Raw genomic sequence first — 17,796 nt, forward strand, 5'->3', positions numbered from 1 at the left:
GAGATAGTTACAGCCTGCTGACCTCTGTACTACCCGTATGACTGAGACCACACCAAGCCCTCCCACAGACTTCAGATGTCACATGTAGCCAATTCTATAGAGCCTGTCTTTATGGAAGATGTCACATGCAGTCACGCCTTAACCTTTATTGGGCACACAGGATTGAGTTAATTGCCATCAGGAAACTTTTCCCCAGATTGCGCTGTGCTTACATACGCCTGAAATCAAGCACCCGCTGTCAGACTCTCAGAGTTTGAAGCAGCACCCGCTACTGAGTTGTGCTGAACTGGAATTTCTTCTTGCTTCACACAGACTGACGCTCTGCTGGCTCCCACGGAAGGGTGACTGGATTGGGTGGCGGTGACCACTGGAGTGGACCCTTCTCCTCACAGCAAGAATAATCTAGTGACGGTGTCACCAGGTTGCATGCTTTAGACTACTCTTCTCTTGTTTTGTTTTGTTTATGCTTTTGAGACAAAGTCTCTTGAATTCACTTTGTCGTTAAGATTGTCCTGGGGCTCCTGATCCTCCTGCCTCCACCTGCTGGGATTACAGGCATGTGCCACCATACCCATCCTGACCCTGGAGTTCTGTCACAAAAGAATCAAGTGCTGTGGTCCCTGATCCCCACCCCTGCTTATCCACAGTTCCACGATTTCAGTTACCTACAGTCAACCATGCTCTGAAAACAGCAAAAGGAAAACGCAGAGATAATTTATACAGTTTCGGTTTCAGAAGTGCTGAAATCCCGCAGCCTTTCACGTTGTCAATCCAGGACATGAGCCCGTTGTCTGGCCAGCACATCTGTACTGTGTTCTGGACCTACACATTAGCCGCTCTCGAGCTGTCTTCACTGTGGCCGTGGTGTGGTGCTATCTGCAGACTGGCACACCCACTGGGAGTCTCAGAACTTATCTTTGTAGTTTGGGAGGCCTACTTACCAAGATATGCCTAACCCCTAGCCCAAATCCATGAAATGACACCACCAGCTGTCAGCACATCCTAGACAATCGTGGATCCCATACAGTCTTGTATGCTACAGTCAAATCGGAGCAAGCCGTGACATGACACCAAGTGTCACAGCATGTCGACACGCTATGCATAAGCCAGCACAAGGGGTGGGTAAACAGTCTTGTTATCACCACTAAAGGCTGGGGACCACACATGCACCAGTATCTCACACCCGTGTGCGTTCAGTAGGTTCTCAAGAGCTGGCACATGTGTGGGGACCTGTCATGCCAATTGTCCCCCCATACTAAGAATCCCATGTGAAGAACAATAAGCCAAGGGGAGGAGTGGCCAGACCTGGAGGTTGCAAAACTTTCAACATAAGAGGTTGCAGGAGAGGAAAAGCTCAGCCCTAAGCGGGGCAGCAGGGCCAGCAGGGCCAGCAGGGCCAGCAGGGCCAGCAGGGCCGGCAGGCACACAGCAGCCAGCATCCCTCACCACAAGTCCCACGGGCTGCAGGTCTCACCTTATAGATGTCAAAGCCGATGGCCAGGTTCTCGCCTTTGCCTTCTCGGCGAGTTGACCGCTTGGGCCGCTGCTGAATGCAGATCAGCACTTCATCTTCTGGCTTCTTGACTTCAAATATGTACTGCAGGTATGGCCATGAAAAGAGACCCAGGTCAACCTCCCGTGTTCCCAAGAGCCTGGACTCTGGGGCTAAGCCTAAGCCATGTTGGCGGCATGAGCTTGGGCCAGCCCATCAGCTCTCCAAATCAGTGCCCCTCTGGGAGAGGAACCTATTAACTCCTACAGTGACTACCCCGCCTGAAGACTGGGAGACCTCGATGGTGCTAAGTGTCACCTCAGAGCCTAGCACACTCTTGGCGTTCAATAAGGACACCCTGAGTCTAAGGACTAAGCACATGGGCTATGACTGGCCGAAGAAGCTGCTGAGGAGACCTCCCACGGTACGCACAACCTGGCGACATTTCCTGGAAGTAGCCAAGTCCCCGAGAGCCAGTGTCCTCACTGTGACCACGCACAGTGCAGACAGTAAGATTGGGACGTCATGACCCCAGATGCACAGACAGTCACAACGAGGATCAGAGACAGTCAGGGCCATTCCTGAGGGATGCAAGGGCCCCTGGCAGGGCAGGGGTGAGGTCTCACAGCACTGCAGGGTGGGACGGGGTGGTCCTTGCACATGCCCACCTGTGGGTTCTGGAAGAAAGTGTCCTTATGGTTGATGCAGCCTCCGCTGCGGTTCTGCTGTGGGTCCTCATGCCTTGTCCAGGCGCCACGCAGCCGGGCCTCCTCCCATGTCTTATGGATGCTCAGGTAGGATGTGTTAAGTAGGCGGCACTTAATGATGTCGGTAAAGTACCGGCACACGTCCTCAAAGGTCATCCTGTGTGCAGGAAGGCACGGAGCTGGGTGAACCCCACAATGCCCTTAACCACAGCTCCACAGAAGCAAGTTAGACAAAATACTACCAAGACCCCAAATCTCTCTCGGGCCTCAATTTCCTCATTTGTAAAATGGGGATGAGCCTAGCAAGAGTTGCCTGCCTCACAGGGCCGGCAGGGGATTGAGCAAGATGAAAGGGTGCACAACACTGTCACCAACACAAAGAGCAGCTGGCACGCGGGCTGTGACGGCAGTTTATGGTGTTGACAACAGCGTGCGCATCTTAATATCCTACTGCTGTTTTAAGCTCTGATCCTTGGGAGGCGGGTACAGGTGTGCATGGTATGTAATGGAGGACCAGACGACTGGATGTGGGGGATGGACCTGGGATGGATGCAGGGTAGACACAGGGAGACCAATGCTAGGGACAGAGGCAGGAGGTCGGACGAAGGAGATGTCCGTCTGCTGACCCTGTGGCTTGCTTGCTAGGACTAGCCTGGGAGTCTGAAGGGTTCCAGTGTCCCTCAGGTGTGCAGAGAGGACACGGGGTACAAGGACCCATCTTACAGAGGAGGGAACAGGTTGGAGAGGTGGCCACAGAGCAAACTGATGATGATGACGACAGAGCCCCGGCTTCTGACTGCCTGTCACACGTTCCCCACCCGGTCCCAGGAAGCTCCCCGTCAGCCCAAACTCGGGATGAGAGAACACTCACCAAAACTCTCCGTCGTCTTGTACAGTCACGCCCATCTTCTCTCGTTCACCCTTGCTCACTTTCTTCCACTCCTCCGAGCTGGGATGTGAGCATCAGGGAACAGGTTAAGAGGCGTGGCCTGCCGGGGCCACCTCCCCAGGACACAGCACCAAAGGGCCAAGCAACGTGGTTAGGGAAGCTGAAAGTCATGCCCGACCCAGTTCCAACAAGCCTCCATTCCCTCCCACTGGAGACTGTGATCTGTCTTCCTGCCAGGGCTACCAAGCCAAGGAGTAAAGCTGGGAGGAGGGACTCCAACCCCTCGGGACCACTGGCCAAACACAGAGCATTTGGGGAGCTAATGGCCTCCCTCCCGACTCTCGTCTGCGTCACACTGGTCTCTGCGTCCCCACAGGTCAAGGTCAGCTGACCTGTGGGGACCACAGCTGACCAGGCCACTGTCCTTGATGACCCCACCCCCAGACACCACACACACACACACACACACACACACACACACACACACACATTTCGTCCTGGCCTCTGTGCCTGTACCCACCCCAACCCCGGGCCTCACGTGTCGCTCCAGGGACCATTCCACTCCCGCTCGCCCCAGGGGTTCCTCAGGCGGATCATGTCCAGCTTCTCTGACTTGAAGAAGGCCAGCAGGCCATGGCCCAGGCGCACCTTGCGTACATCGGTGATGGCATACGCGTGGCCCTTCACCAGGCCACATGCCAGGCGGGCCTCCATGTCAGCTGCTGTCACAGCCTGCAGGAGGACCAAGGATCTCAGACAGGAGGGTCACACTGGAATCCAAGCTAAGGAGCCGCAACGCCCCCTTCAGGTAGGGGTGGGAACTGCAGCTGCACAGACACAGAACTGACTTTGCTAAGGGTCAGAACCCCAGGGGACCAACCACGGGCAGATGCCATCCCAGAGTATGTTGGTGCCAACTTGCCCCAGTGAAGTCAACTGCTATATATTTAGAATTTTTCAAGTCTCAATGCATAGTCCTGAGTGGCCTAGAATTCTCTTTTTGGATTCAGCTGACTTTGAACTTGGAGCCACCCTCCTGCCTCTGCCTCCCAGGTCCCAAGTACTGGGATTACAGATGTGCAGGACCATGCCTGGTGGTAACACTCAGAAATTTTAGAGCTGCTTGTGAAAACACGGGCAATAGGAAACTGACCTTGATAGCAGTATTTACTCCACGGGACTCAGCAGATACCTCAAACCAAGACTCCATGTTTCTAGGGAGCCAGCGGGTCAGGCTCACAGTCAGCTACCTTACCACAGTTTCAAACCCTGATTCCAATGCACCCACCTATCTCCCAGAAGTGACCGAGCACAGGACCCTTGAAGACCGGCTTCAGGCTATCGGCCCTAGAGATTTGCTGCCCCCTTCCAGCTGCCCTTAGCTTTGACACCGTTTGCACACAAGCACCCAGAGAAGTCTGAGGGAGTCTAAACGGTGTTGGGGCATTGCGTGGTGCAGGGGGTTAAGGCTGGACTTGTATTGCTGCTCGGCACCAAGGAAGGGGAGCTGTGCTCTCCAAGTATGTCAGTCACAGGGTCCAGGCTTGGCCCCACTCCCTCTCTGCGCTCCTACCTTGATGGAGGCACTGATGAGGCCGCCTCTGCTGTGCACCTTCAACACCCGTTCAAAGAGCTGATTCCTCTTGGCCTCGTCGTTGGCAAAGTCCCCCTCGGTCAGGTCGATGGGTTCGGAAACACCGCCCGTGAAATCTACTAGTGCGTCTGCTGTGTTGCCACCATCCAGGGCCTGGTAACAGCCTGCCAGCCTGGGGAACGACAGGCAGGGGGTTCCCAGTTCAGACTCCCAGGCGGGTCTAACTCTTTCACCTCCTACAGGAGCTGTTGAAGCTCAAAAATCGGGCCAACGCTACGGTGTCGTGTCGCAGCAAGCCACAGCACGGTCAACGATAGAGCGCAGGTCTTAACTCCAGTCTTGTGCTGTCCGGCTGAGCCAGCCACCACTGTAGGACTCGGATTCCCAGCAAGTCTGCATAAGTTATGTAATTCATCATGATAAAATGTACAGCTATAAGGAATTGTTTTTTTTAATATTTATTTATTTATTATGTATACAATATTCTGTCTGTGTGTATGTCTGCAGGCCAGAAGAGGGCACCAGACCTCATTATAGATGGTTGTGAGCCACCATGTGGTTGCTGGGAATTGAACTCAGGACCTTTGGAAGAGCAGGCAATGCTCTTAACCGCTGAGCCATCTCTCCAGCCCCAAGGAATTGGTTTTAAAAACAAATGCTGTATCTATGCTCTGGAACATTCTAGAAAGTGTTGGAAAAGAACCTTTGGGGTAGAGAGAAATGGTAGTGTTTGCTTGTTATGCCTGAAAATGCAGGACCACTGAATTCCAGTTATGTTTTGAGGGGTAATCAATAATCCCATAAAGCAGCTTCTGGCCTGGAGAGATTAAATAACTGTGTGTAGAACTGGGAGATCTGTAACCAGTTTCCCTGAGGGAACTTTAAAAAGATATTAAGAATCTACTATGCAATGACACAGTGACTCTGAGCATGAGTAGCAGAGAGATAACACAGCACGGTAAAGACAGACACACGAAACAGTGCCACGCTTTGTAAGGATTCCCGTGAACAAAAACGCATCAGAGATGTTAAAAGAAGCTGGCCTGGTAGCACCGGCCTGTAACCTCAGCACAGGGGCTAGGAGTTCAAAGCCAGCTTCTGCTACACAGTGAGTCTGGGAAAAGCCTGCATGAGAGCCTGTCTCACACCCAGAGAAACAAATATAGTAGGATTTCCTGTATATGAGGTGCCCAAGATTGATAGATTCATAGGCAAAAAAAAAAAAAAAGAAAAGAAAAAAGAAAAGAAAAGAAAAAAGAACAGAGTTCTGCAGGCTTCAGGGAGAAGAAAATGAAGTTACTGACTGATGGGGAAGAATTTCTGCTGGGGTGTGCTTGGGAAGATTTGGATGTAGGCAATGTTGACAGCACTGTGGGCAGTAGTTATTGGACAATTAATTGGTGGCTTAGCAAGAAGTAATGTGTATGTGTGTATATGTGTGTGTATGTACATATATAATCAATAAAACTTTATTTAATAACAAAACAAAACCAAGAGCTGGAACTGTAGCTCAGAGGTGGAGCACTTGCCTAGCCAGCACGAGGTCTTCCACCACAGACCAACCAAGGGCAGTGAAAACACACTGGCCACCAAGGGACTGGCTCTGCTTTCTTAGGGTTAAATTCTCAGGGATTTTTTCTTTTGGATTTGTTTTTCCTTTCCCTTTTTCTCTTCCATGTAGGCTCTTGAATGCAAACTCTTGTGATTCCTCTCACACTTTCTGTTATACGCCCCCCCCCACACACACACACACATCCTCCAAAGGCCTGGGAAGAGAACCCAGGGAGAGACCCCTTCCATGCTGGCTGGAACCAGCTGGCATTCCTACCCCCAAATGTCTCACTCCTCAGCACACTCTTGCTCATTCTGTGCCAGCTCCCACAAGAGGAAGACGGGCATCTGACCCACGGTCTGCCATCCAGACCAGGAAAGGTCCCCAGGGGAGTTCGGCAATACATACTCGAGGGTAAGATCTACTGCTAACCCTGTCAACCCTGCACCCATCTTCTCCCAGTTCCTCTCCTCATAGTCTTGGTCTCCACTCCACCCCAACAGACCTAGCAGGTAGGGTCCTCTGGCCGAGGCTCTGACCATGCTGTAGACACCAGTCCCTCACCTCTCTGTGACAGAGCCTTTCCTAACGGCCCAGGACACCCAGCAACAGTCCACACTGGCTTGGTAACTCAGTCTGGTCATCCTGCCCAGACAGCTCCACCTGATCAACCCACGTGGTCAACCTACCTGGTCAACCCACCTGGTCAACCCACCCAGACAGTTCCACCTGGTCAACCCCACCTGGTCATCCTGCCCAGACAGCTCCACCTGGTCAACCCATCTGGTCAACCCACCCAGACAGCTCCACCTGGTGAACCCACCTGGTCAACCCATCTAGTCATTCTACCCAAATAGCCCCACCTGTTAAATCTACCTGGTCAACCCACCCAGACAGCTCCACCTGGTCAACCCACTTGGTCATCCCACCCAGACATCCCTGCCTGGTCAACTCACCCAGACAGCTCCACCTGGTCAACCCACCTGGTCAACCCGCCCAGACAGCTCTACCTGGTCAACCCACCTGGTCAACCCGCCCAGACAGCTCCACCTGGTCAACCCACCTGGTCAATCTACCTAGTCATTCTACCCAGATAGCACCACCTGTTCAATCTACCTGGTCAACCCACCCAGACAGCTCCACCTGGTCAACCCTCTTGGTCATCCCACCCAGATAGCCCTGCCTGGTCAACTCACCCAGATGGCTCCACCTGGTCAACTCACCCAGATGGCTCCACCTGGTCAACTCACCCAGATGGCACCACCTGGTCAACCCACCTGATTCACCCACCCAGACAGCCCCACCTGGCCAACCCACCTGGTCATCCCACCCAGACAGCCCCACCTGGTCAACCCACCTGGTCAACTCACCCAGACAGCCCCACCTGGCTAACCCATCTGGTCAACCCACCCAGACAGCTCCGCCTGGTCAACCCACCTGGCCACCCCGCCTGGCCACACCTACTTGGCATAGGCCTTCTCCACCAGGGCACACCAGAACTCGTTTCTGGAGTTGGAGTGGCAGTAAATAAGCTGGTTGTTGACTGTGGGCAGCCTGTCATCGATGACCACGTCCACCCACTCCCCGAAGCGCCAGAAGTGGAAATGGAAGATGCCGGCATAGGCATCAGGCTTCTCGGGGTCCCATTCCTGCTCCTTCCAGTCTGGGATGACCTAGGAGACAAGATGAGGGTAATGAGAGGCATCTGGCTCCTGAGATAAAGGGAGTGCATGTCTCCCTCTCCACCTAAGCAGGTCCTCTCAGCTCCTGCCTTCCCACCAGTGCCACCCTGCCCCCTCACTATCTCTGACTCCCAGACATTGGAACAGCATTAACACCCACAATCACCCAGCAAACGGACAAATGATGTCACTCTCTTAAGGGGTCTCCCACCCAGCCTCACGTCTCTACCTGCTGTGGGCTCCCAGTAGCTCCTCGCCCTCAATTCTTACATTTCTCCTTCACTGGCCATTTTGTTGTCTAGGAAGCCCTCCTTAACTCTAGACCAGACAAGGACCCCATTGGGCCAAGCACGTCCCTAAAATCCATACTTTCACTGGGTTATTACATCAAGTGCCCAGTAGCGCTTGTTCAAGGTCCGATATTATCTGAAGTGTCAGCACCCGTGGGCGGAGCTCCCTGTGGGCGGAGCTTCTTCGTGGGCGGAGCTCCCATGGGCGGGGCTCCACGTGGGCAGAGCTCCCGTGGGAGGAGCTTATTCGTGGGCGGAGCTCCCCGTGGTCGGAGCTTCCCTGTGGGCAGAGCTCCCATGGGCGAAGCTTCTTCATGGGCGTGGCTCCACGTGTGTGGAGCTCCAGTGGGAGGAGCTTTTTCGTGAGCAGGGCTCCACGTGGGTGGAACTCCCGTGGGAGGAGCTTATTCGTGGGCGGAGTTCCCCATGGGCGGAGCTTCCCTAGGGGCAGAGCTTCCTATTTTCTTGCTTTACATCCACCTGGCCCAGGTGCATGTGTGTTACACATATGTTGACTGCATGCACAAACGCACAAACACCCCTTAGGACTCTAGTATATAGTATTTATAGAGCGTCTTGCAAACAGCAGGGCTTGGGCCTGACACAGACTAGGTCAGTGTAATTTTCACAGTGGCTCCATCTCGGCTTGACAGGTGAGAAAATTAATGCTCGGAGGAGGCAAGTCGTTGATCCAGAGTCGTAGGGTCAGGAAAACAACTATAAAAGCACATGATCTTTGGAGGCAGGTAGAGCTGGGGTTGAGGCTGGGATTCAAACCCAGGCCTGTGTACTGACAGATGAGCTATTTAGCTGTATGAACTCCCGGGTGGGCCCTGGACTGTGCTAGACACTGAGGACCAAGATGACCCAGACATGGTACATTCCCACAAGAAGCTTTGAGTCTGGCAGGAGAGGAAGGGACAAAAGCGGCCATGGTGTGGAGGGGAGGGAGAATCGGGAGTACCCTGGTGCTGGCCACAGCTCTGAGATGTCCTAGGAGCTGGCAGAGGTGTCTCCAAGGTCAAGAGGACAAACAGAGGTCCTCTGACAGCAGGCGGCAGGCAGGAAGGGGGACGACTCAGCCCTCCACGTCAGGACAACTCTGCCGTGTGTGAACAAAGTACGGCTGAGCCCCACCCGGAGCACAGGCAGTTCCTTCTAGAAGAAAGCCACTCTGGTTCAGACAGCAGCGCCCAGACACACAGGCTGGGCTGCACACAGCTGCAGCTTCACCGAGATGCTGTGCTGGTCGGAGCCCCCGCCCCCACACTCATTTGGGATGTGTTGTTTACACAACTTACACTATCAAAGGGGACACACACAAAGGAGAGCTGTCTCTAGGGAGATGAAGATGCCAACTCCAGGAGCAGCACTACCACCCCTCTTCTGGAAGGAGCCCCTTGAGGTACCAGGCACACAGCTGTCTACTGTGGTACCCCCACCTCAAAGCTATGCAGGATGATGCCCTGGGGAGTCGCTGGCCAAGGCTTCCAACACGGGCTTAGCAACCTGGGCCCAGGTGTGTAACCAGGCATGGTCCAGTATCGCCTGTTGCTTCCTTTCCTCTCCTTACCTCTGCCTTCACCCAACTCTGTGAGCTTTCACCTCTGTCCTAACCCCTTGCTTTCTCTGAAGACAGAACACTGAATTAAAAAAATGGGGCCTATACAAGGTGGGGTCATCCCACTGCACAGATGGGTAAGCTGAGGTCCAGAGAAACTGCCCAAGGATACAGGATCATACCCAATGGTAGAGAGCCGTGCCCAAGGGCCTGCCTCCTCCGCTGAGACTCTGCACTGGATGTTCTAGACAGCAATGGAAGGAGGAGGAGCCCTTAAAGGGCATGGGAGATAAGCCGGGACCTGGGAGGATCATTAGTCAACTGCAGGGTTTGGCCCTGAGCCCACAGTCATCCAAGAAGTGGCTAATGAGGCTCCAGGGCCGGAGATCCAGAGTCAGGATCCCTGGTGGCCTCAGTTTCCCCTCCTGCATCATAGCCATTAGAATTGGCATGGGGTGGGTTCACAGTAGCTTTTGCTGCTTGGTCTCTGTGCTGCCTGCTGGGCAGTGAGGGTGGGAGGGGACAGTCCAAGCACATCTACCCACATGCTGCAGAGGCTACATCACCAGTCAGGGATGTCCCCAGCCTCCCTTTTGAGGCCAGAAGACTCAGGGAGCTGCCACAGATAGATGCGCCTGAGCTTTAGGAAGGGACTGCCATGCACTGAGCAGTGAACGTGTTCAAGCTCATGAGGTCATAGACTCAGAACAGCCACTACGGGAGGAGGGCAGCAAAGCGACCAACTTCTCGAGATGGGAAATACAGAGAGAGAGAATGAAGCATTACCCCACCTTTCTCTGCACAGCAAGGGAAGGGGGTCTCTGTCTGAAGACATAACCCAGGCAATAGTGTAGAAGAAAGGATGAAATTCAGTCCCTTTTATTCTGAAGCCATTGATGAATTAATGGATGCACTGGGCTGTAGGGCAGAGATTGGGGAGTTTGAGACAGGAAGACGAATTCTAGGCCTGCCTGGGCTAGACCCTCTTTCAAGGGACTAATAAGGGCTAGGAATGCGGCTCACTGGTGGAGTGCATGCCTAACATGTAGGAAGCCTGGGTTGGATCCCCAGCACCAAATAATCCCGATGTGGTTTCTCATGCCTGGCATCCCAGAATTTGCCAGGTGGAGGAAAGATGGCCAGAAATTTCCACATGGCTGCATGCCAAGTTCTAGGCGGGCTTCATATATGAGATGAGACCCTGTCTGAAAACCATTATACAATGGTCCCTTAACAGAGAGAGAGAGAAAGAGAGAGAGACAGAGAGACAGAGACAGAGACACAGAGACGACAGAGAGAGACAGAGACAGAAACAGAGAGAGAGGCAAGAGGACAAGATGTGTCTTCTGCATGAATCTCACCAAGCCACTGGGACAAATCCCGGCTTATAGAAGCGCAGGAGCCAGAGAACATGCCAAATGTCCCCATGAGGACACAGCCAACAAAATCCACCCAGTGAGAAGTCCACATAACAAATGACCTAGTTTCTTCAACAAATAAATTGCAGAAGAAAATGAAAAGCAGCAAGGGCAATTGAGCCACAGTTATGAAGGACTTTTCTCTTTAAGCAAATGGATGTCTATCTTTGAAACTGCACTATGTATTTAATGAATCAAGGTAGGTGGCCCTAACCTGAAAAGTGAGACTCCCAAGTCTGAAATGTTTTGAGCACATACATGATGTTCAGAAAATTTGAGAATTTGGATCTCTGGGTTTGGGGTTTTCAGATTAAAAATGCTCAATGAGTAAAGCAAATATATAAATACCAACCCCCCCCATCAAATCTAGAATTTTGGATTCTAAACATTTTTGGATTACTTTAAAACATTTTGGCTGCATATTAGTACTATAGTAAATATATTTACTATACATATTTAAAAGTTAACATGTATGGGTATGTTGCCTGTATGTATGTCTCTGTGTACTTGCATGCCTGGTGCCTGCAGAGGCCAGTGGGTACAGATAGTTGTGAGCCACCACGTGGGTGCTAGGAACTGAACTCAGGTCCTCTGGAAGAGCAACAAGCTCTCTTAACCATCTCTCCAGCCCTTTAACTCCATATCTTTCAAACGATTCCTTCTCCTTTAGGACTGTACCCATCAGCATCTGCAGATGAACTCATGTGGGGAGCTGAGCGGCATAAGATGCGGTAAAAGACTGAGAGCGGCTGCCCCGAAGGATGCTCTGTGATCCCTATGTGTCACCGGGGACGCCAGGGCACGACCTGGGAATCTGCTGACCTCCTCACCTCCTGCCCCAACATCTCCTCTCTGCAGGCTCCACCCAAATCCGCTACAACTGCACAACACCTCATGATGCCCCAAGGCACATCCTGTGTGCCTGGCTCGACCTGAACCCTCCTTCCTTTATCCCTGAGAGGCTAACCCTTGGCAGCTGGGCAGCCCCCCCTGGCTCCCCAGCACTAGGGATTTCCTTAATGGGGCTACGGCCAAATGTGGTTCCTCCTCGGATTCCTAGCACCCAGTACAGGGCCTGGCCCAGCACCAAAGCTGACTGGAAAATGTGGATGCTGCTCACAGCGAGGCCTCCAAGTTCCCTTCCCTCACCTCCAGGGCTGTTATGATAACAGATGACCATCAGGAACTTCACACACTGTAGAGGGCTGTGGTATCTGCAGACACATCAGTCCGAGAATTTAGGGACAGGGAGGCAGACAGCCCTTGGGGAAAGCTCCCTCCCAGAATCATCAATAACCTCCAACATATTTGGCAGTGGTGGCGCACGCCTTTAATCCCAGCACTCAAGAGACGGGCAGGCGGATCTCTGTGAGTCTGCGGCCAGCCTGGTCTATGGCTAGCATGAGTTCCAGGACAGCCAGCACTACACAGAGAAACCTTGTCTTGAAAACAAAAACAAAACCAAACAAGACCCTCCAACACTACCCACCTCAAGTGCGTGTGTGTCTGTGTGTCTATGTATCTGTGTGTGTCTGTGTGTGTGAGCCACACCGTGCAGAGAGGGTGCCCTACAGTGCCCTCTGGTGTTGAGTTTCCTAAACACGTCTCAGACTAAAGAGCCTGACCAGAATTCCCCTTGGGTGGCACCTGTCTACGCTGGGCTTAGGGGTCAAGAGCCCAGAAAGGGTGACACTGCCCAGGACCTGTGTGTAGTGTGAACAAGTGTGAAAATGAGTGAGAAGAATGGGAGACAGGCAGGAGCTGCTCAGATGTCTACCTTAGATCCCAAGGGCTACCTTAGGGCACTTCTGAGCAACCCTGGTGGAATGCCAGGGTGGGGGTCACCAGGGGGATTCCCTGTGTCTCCACTAGCAGCCCCCCCCCCCCGCCGCTGTGGTATTCCTTGAGTCTCAGCTTCTGGTTTCACTGGTCTCAGACACAGAGACTGGAGAGGTCAGGCAGTCACGTACCATCCAAACAGTGGTGCACCAGGATGGGCACCACTGTTTGGGCCAGGGCAAGAGAACTTTGGTCCCCCACTCTCTAGGCACAGTGCGATGGTCAGATATCCCTTTCGCTGGGATATCTGAGCCTAATTGTAATGAGAGAAAACTCGGTCCATTACTACTCTCTGGGGCCACAGAGCCTGGCCTGGCACCTGCCGATCCCACCCCAACACCTACTGCCATCAGCATTGGCTGGCTGTGCAGTCACAGGCAATGCCGTTTACCTCTCTGAACCTTTAAGTTCTTGTTCCGTGAATAACTTCTCCCAACCCTTCTCCCAAGATAATCTACAGCGTCTGTAGGGAGCTATTGACATACAAGTGGCTTACGGGGTCTTAACTCTGCTGACATTCTCCATGTGACCTTCTCAGCACCTGTAAGGGAGGCACTGCTGACTACCAGGTAGAAAACAACCCAGAGAGGCTGCCTGGGGCCACAGAGCGAGTCACTGGCAGGCAGAACATGGCTCTGGAGCTACAGACACTGGCTCTCTGCCAGGCAGAGGCTCCAGAACACCAGGACTCATGGTTCCACGATTCTCAGTGGTTTCTGTGGTGAATGGGTCATATCCACGTGTGTGTACACTCTGGGGACAGGGCCAGACCACTACAATTCATAGGGGCTGGAAGCTGGACTTTGCCTTTCTCAGAGGCCAGCTTCAAGGCTGGCTGGATAAAATGGAAGGAGGTAGTTTGGGAGAGGCACGTGGGAACACAGGCTCCTGAACCAGGGGGAGACAGCATAGGGAAACATCTCTGGATGCTATGAGACTTGGGAGCAAGGTGACAGAAGCTGAGGGGAGAATTCCAGAGTGCTCTGAAGCTAGGAACATCTGCAAGCCAACCCACGGAGCCCTCTGACACCTCTCTCTGTAGGAAGCCACCCTAATACACTTGGGTCCTCAAAAAAGGTGGGAGAATGTATTTTCCAAGCCCTTCACAGGAGGTCACAGCTGCGGGATCAAAGGTCCAGGGGCTCAGAACCCGATTTCCAGGTCACCCCTCCATGTCTCAGGATGGAGGCCTCCTCCTATGAGCCTCAATTGTCCCTATCCACTGAGTGAGTGTGGGAGGAGATGAGGGCTGAGCCATGAGGTGGGGCTCTAAGATGACAGTCTCCCCAGCTACCCCAGTGCCAGGGTCAGAGGACACAGTTCTGAAGAGGTGACGTAAAACCAGGGACTAACTTGGAAGGTCAAGCCCAGGAGAGGATCAGGGACTCCTAGAGGCCACACCCAAGCAGTGACCAAGACCAGTCTAAACCGGTGTCAGCCCTGCCCACTCCACTCCCCATGCACAGCCTCAGTTGGCTCTTTCATACCCCAGAGGCTGGGTTGGTCCCTGCAGGGCAGCCAGGAGACCTAAGACAGATGAAACCTGGTCCTGACGTGGGACCTCACTGGTCATTCATCCTGAAGGTTGGCAGGATGGAGTTCCTCAGAACTGCAAGGTCCCACAGGGAGGGAATGCTTCTGATGTGGGCTTGCAGCAAGAGATACAAACCACAGCACAGAGGCACACCACACTGCAGAAGTAAGGGCATGCAATCTTTATTGGGGACATGTGACAAGGCACAGCAGAGACACTCAAGCCCCCACAGGGAATACGGGGTGAGACAGAATTGGGGGATAGGCAGCGTGAACCAAGGGGTTCTTGAGAGCTGTAGGGAGAGGTCAGAAAGGTGGGGCCCCTGTCTAGGTATGGCTCCCTAGAGTCAGCAGCATCTAGAAGGCACTAGCAGGTGCTTCTGCAAGCAATAGCCACCAGAGCCAGCGACACAGCCTATCTCCTGCCTCCAGAGTCCTGACCCTGAGCTGGGGCTTGCGCTCCTGGCAGCCCACCCACTGGACAGATCCTACCTTCAGTTCTTGATGCATTGGCATCTCAGACGAGGCAGCCTTGAGAGAGAGTGAGTGGCACCACTGAGGTGCCCCGGACTGATGCTAGGTGGCAGGTGAGGCTTCTCCTTAAAAGGAGGCTCTCAGCATGCACGGTGTGGAGGAAATGAGGCTTGGGGCAGGACGGAATCTGCCGATACCCATGCCTCTGTTTCCCTGTTGGTTTGGTGAGTGGGTTTCCCCGGATAGCCTCTGAAGCCATCACACCTGCAGACATTCACCGCACTTCAGACATCAGACATCATAACTGCCCCAAAGCCTTACCCATTTGCCTCCAGCCCTGGACCCCCCGTAACTCCTGCTTCCCCATTTGAGCCTTGGTCTCCCAGTTCAGGAAGCCCTGCACCAAGGAGGACACAGTCAGGGTCACCTCTACCAAGCCCAGGCCTTAGCACTAACTGCTCAACAACTACACTAAAGTCAGCCTTATTCCTGACTAGTGTTAGCCCTCGGGCATGCATCCGTGCAAGTATAGCATGCCGTCTCTCATCATATATGTAGTGCGGGTAGTTAGAGCTGGGTCAGTTTCCACATGCTCTTTCCCTTCTCCACAGCAACACGGGTGAGACCTGCAAAGCCAGCCACCCTCTGCCAGACAGACCAAGCCCTGCTGTCATCCTGCCCAGTGTCTGGAAGGCCCTAAGGTCACAGCAGGCTGGTTTTGACACTGGGAAAAGCACCTTCCTGCTGCCAGAGTGCCACTGGGCATCCATCTCCTGATGCCAGCTTTAGCCAGCAGACAAATGCCTTCTTGCCAGGTTCCCCAGAAGGCAGTTCCTGTTAAGTCTCAGTCTTTCGTCCCTGTAGGAAATCCAGTGGTTGGTTATTTGGATCTCTTGGTTAGCCTCTTGGTCTCTCAGTCCCTCTCTCTCTACCACAATGAAGCAGAGATGGCAGATGTCCAAAACGTCCATCCCTCTGGCCACACGAACCCCAAAGGCCTCTACTGTCTACAGTAGCGGTGTCCGGCTTCTAGACTACAGAGCCATGGGTCATCTCTGTGAGCTGCAGCACTGGCACCAGGAAAGGGGGCCATGAGGACTCGGGGGGGCCTCTAGCCAAGTCAAGCACAGAAGGAGCAGTTAGAAGAATGTCCCCAAAATATACATGTGGCAGGAGGTTCAGGCAAGGGGGAATTGTGGGCCAGAGGCAGGGTAGCCAGGGCTGTCGTCAGAGCTGGTTGAATACCACAGAGGCTTTGAGGTTGGCGGGCTCCACGCCCTCGCCAAAGGTAATAAGGAAATACATGACCTTGCGGATTTTGGCCAGGTCAGACAGGCGCTCCCCAAATTCCAGGGCATCGGCCTCATTCCAATCCATGACGTCGGAGTCTTCCTTACGCCAGAAGATGGCAGCAGGGTCCAGCAGCTGGCGCGTCATGAGGTTGGTGAGGTCGGGCGTCCAGTTCTGCGAGGTGCCAGTGATGGTGACCTTGCCCGGCTTATCCAGGACCACATCCCAGCGATCAAACTGCAGCTTCTGTTGCTGGATGAAGTCAAGACGGTACACAGACTCGGCCGGCCGGAGTAGCTTCTCGCCATCCTGCCGCTTCTCCCCACGCTGTTTCAGGCTCTCAACTCGGAGCCGCATCTGCTTGGTCAGGTCCTGGTCTAGAACCAGAGGCATGTCCAGCTGCTGCTTCGGTGGCCCGTCCTCTGCCATGGCCCAGGTGTGATAGCTGCTGCCACTGCCACCACTCCCGCCGATGTCAGGGAACCAAGTGGGTTGGAGCCTCAGGTGCCAAGAGAGGAGGCCCCCTGAAGGCCCGCCTCCTTTTCCAGCCTCTCCTTTTTGGCCACCGGCCCTTTCTGGCCCCACCCAGTTCTCAGAATGGGGACACGGATGGGAGTGTGTGTCCAGATGCCTCCTCTGCTCCTTGCAGAGGTAGCAATGCCGTGCTGTAGGCAGGCTGGAGGGTGACAGGCTCCTTCGGGACCGGAGCGCTGATGTCAACTGCTGTGGCAATCACCTTGACTACAGTAGGAGCAACAAGCCGGAGGCTTGCTTGTTTGTGAAGGAGGGAGCGCTTCGTGGGGCTGTTGGGAGAGAAGTGAGGGGTACAGACACAGGGAGGTAACTCGGGAAAGGGGACAGGGCAGCAGCAAGATGCACCCATCCGTCACTGGTTTCCTGGCCAGCTTGGGGCCACCGGTGCCTCATCCTCTCTTCATTCTCCCTGAGCCACCTGCCAAGTCCTGTCAATTCTGCTTCCCAAATGCCCTGGGCATCCTCCTCTCCTTTAGCATCAGTAGGACCCAACCCGGCTGAACCTGCAACTCTCAAATCCCAAATCACCTGCCAGACAGTTGCCTGGCTCTGCTCCTGGAAGCCTTGGTTCGATCCATCTTTCCACACACTACGCCACATTGCCACAGGCCCGGCTCTCACTTCCACCCGAATCCCACCAGGCCTTCTGCCTACACTGATCTTCCACCTCCCCTAGGAGACACCTTCCCCAGGCCAGTGAGCAATCAGAAGACCCACATCCTGGCGAGTATTGGCGGGAGGCAGAGCCCAGCCAGTGTATGCGGACAGACGGTGGGACTGGAGACGGAAGTGTGTCTGGGCAGTGGCGACAGAGAGATGTGGCTGTCACAGGATGTCACACACAGGAAGGAGGCAGGGGGCGAGGTGTCGCAATTGGAAACGATCGGAAGGGTTTGGGGGCAGAAGCACATTGCTTTGCTAGATGGAGCCCAAGTGAACCA

The 17,796-nt window shown here is 53.9% G+C and overlaps 2 protein-coding genes across 2 annotated transcripts in view; both read right to left on the reverse strand.

Annotated features, from left to right (window-relative positions):
• Positions 1-17,796, reverse strand: part of Capn5 (calpain 5) — a 50,347-nt gene that overhangs the window by 5,236 nt on the left and 27,315 nt on the right. The window contains exons 4-9 of the mRNA XM_038313826.1: positions 7,699-7,907; positions 4,662-4,854; positions 3,627-3,820; positions 3,071-3,148; positions 2,161-2,356; positions 1,475-1,597 (exon numbers count right to left, since the gene is read on the reverse strand). Of these exons, the coding sequence (XP_038169754.1) occupies positions 1,475-1,597; positions 2,161-2,356; positions 3,071-3,148; positions 3,627-3,820; positions 4,662-4,854; positions 7,699-7,907 (993 nt within the window). The remainder of the gene's footprint in view (positions 1-1,474; positions 1,598-2,160; positions 2,357-3,070; positions 3,149-3,626; positions 3,821-4,661; positions 4,855-7,698; positions 7,908-17,796) is intronic.
• LOC119802735 (olfactory marker protein) lies at positions 16,259-16,750 on the reverse strand. The gene has a single exon (XM_038313827.1). The coding sequence runs from the start codon at positions 16,748-16,750 to the stop codon at positions 16,259-16,261; it is 492 nt and encodes a 163-aa protein (XP_038169755.1).

Source organism: Arvicola amphibius, chromosome 12, assembly GCF_903992535.2.
Source record: "Arvicola amphibius chromosome 12, mArvAmp1.2, whole genome shotgun sequence".
Lineage (NCBI taxonomy): Eukaryota > Metazoa > Chordata > Mammalia > Rodentia > Cricetidae > Arvicola > Arvicola amphibius.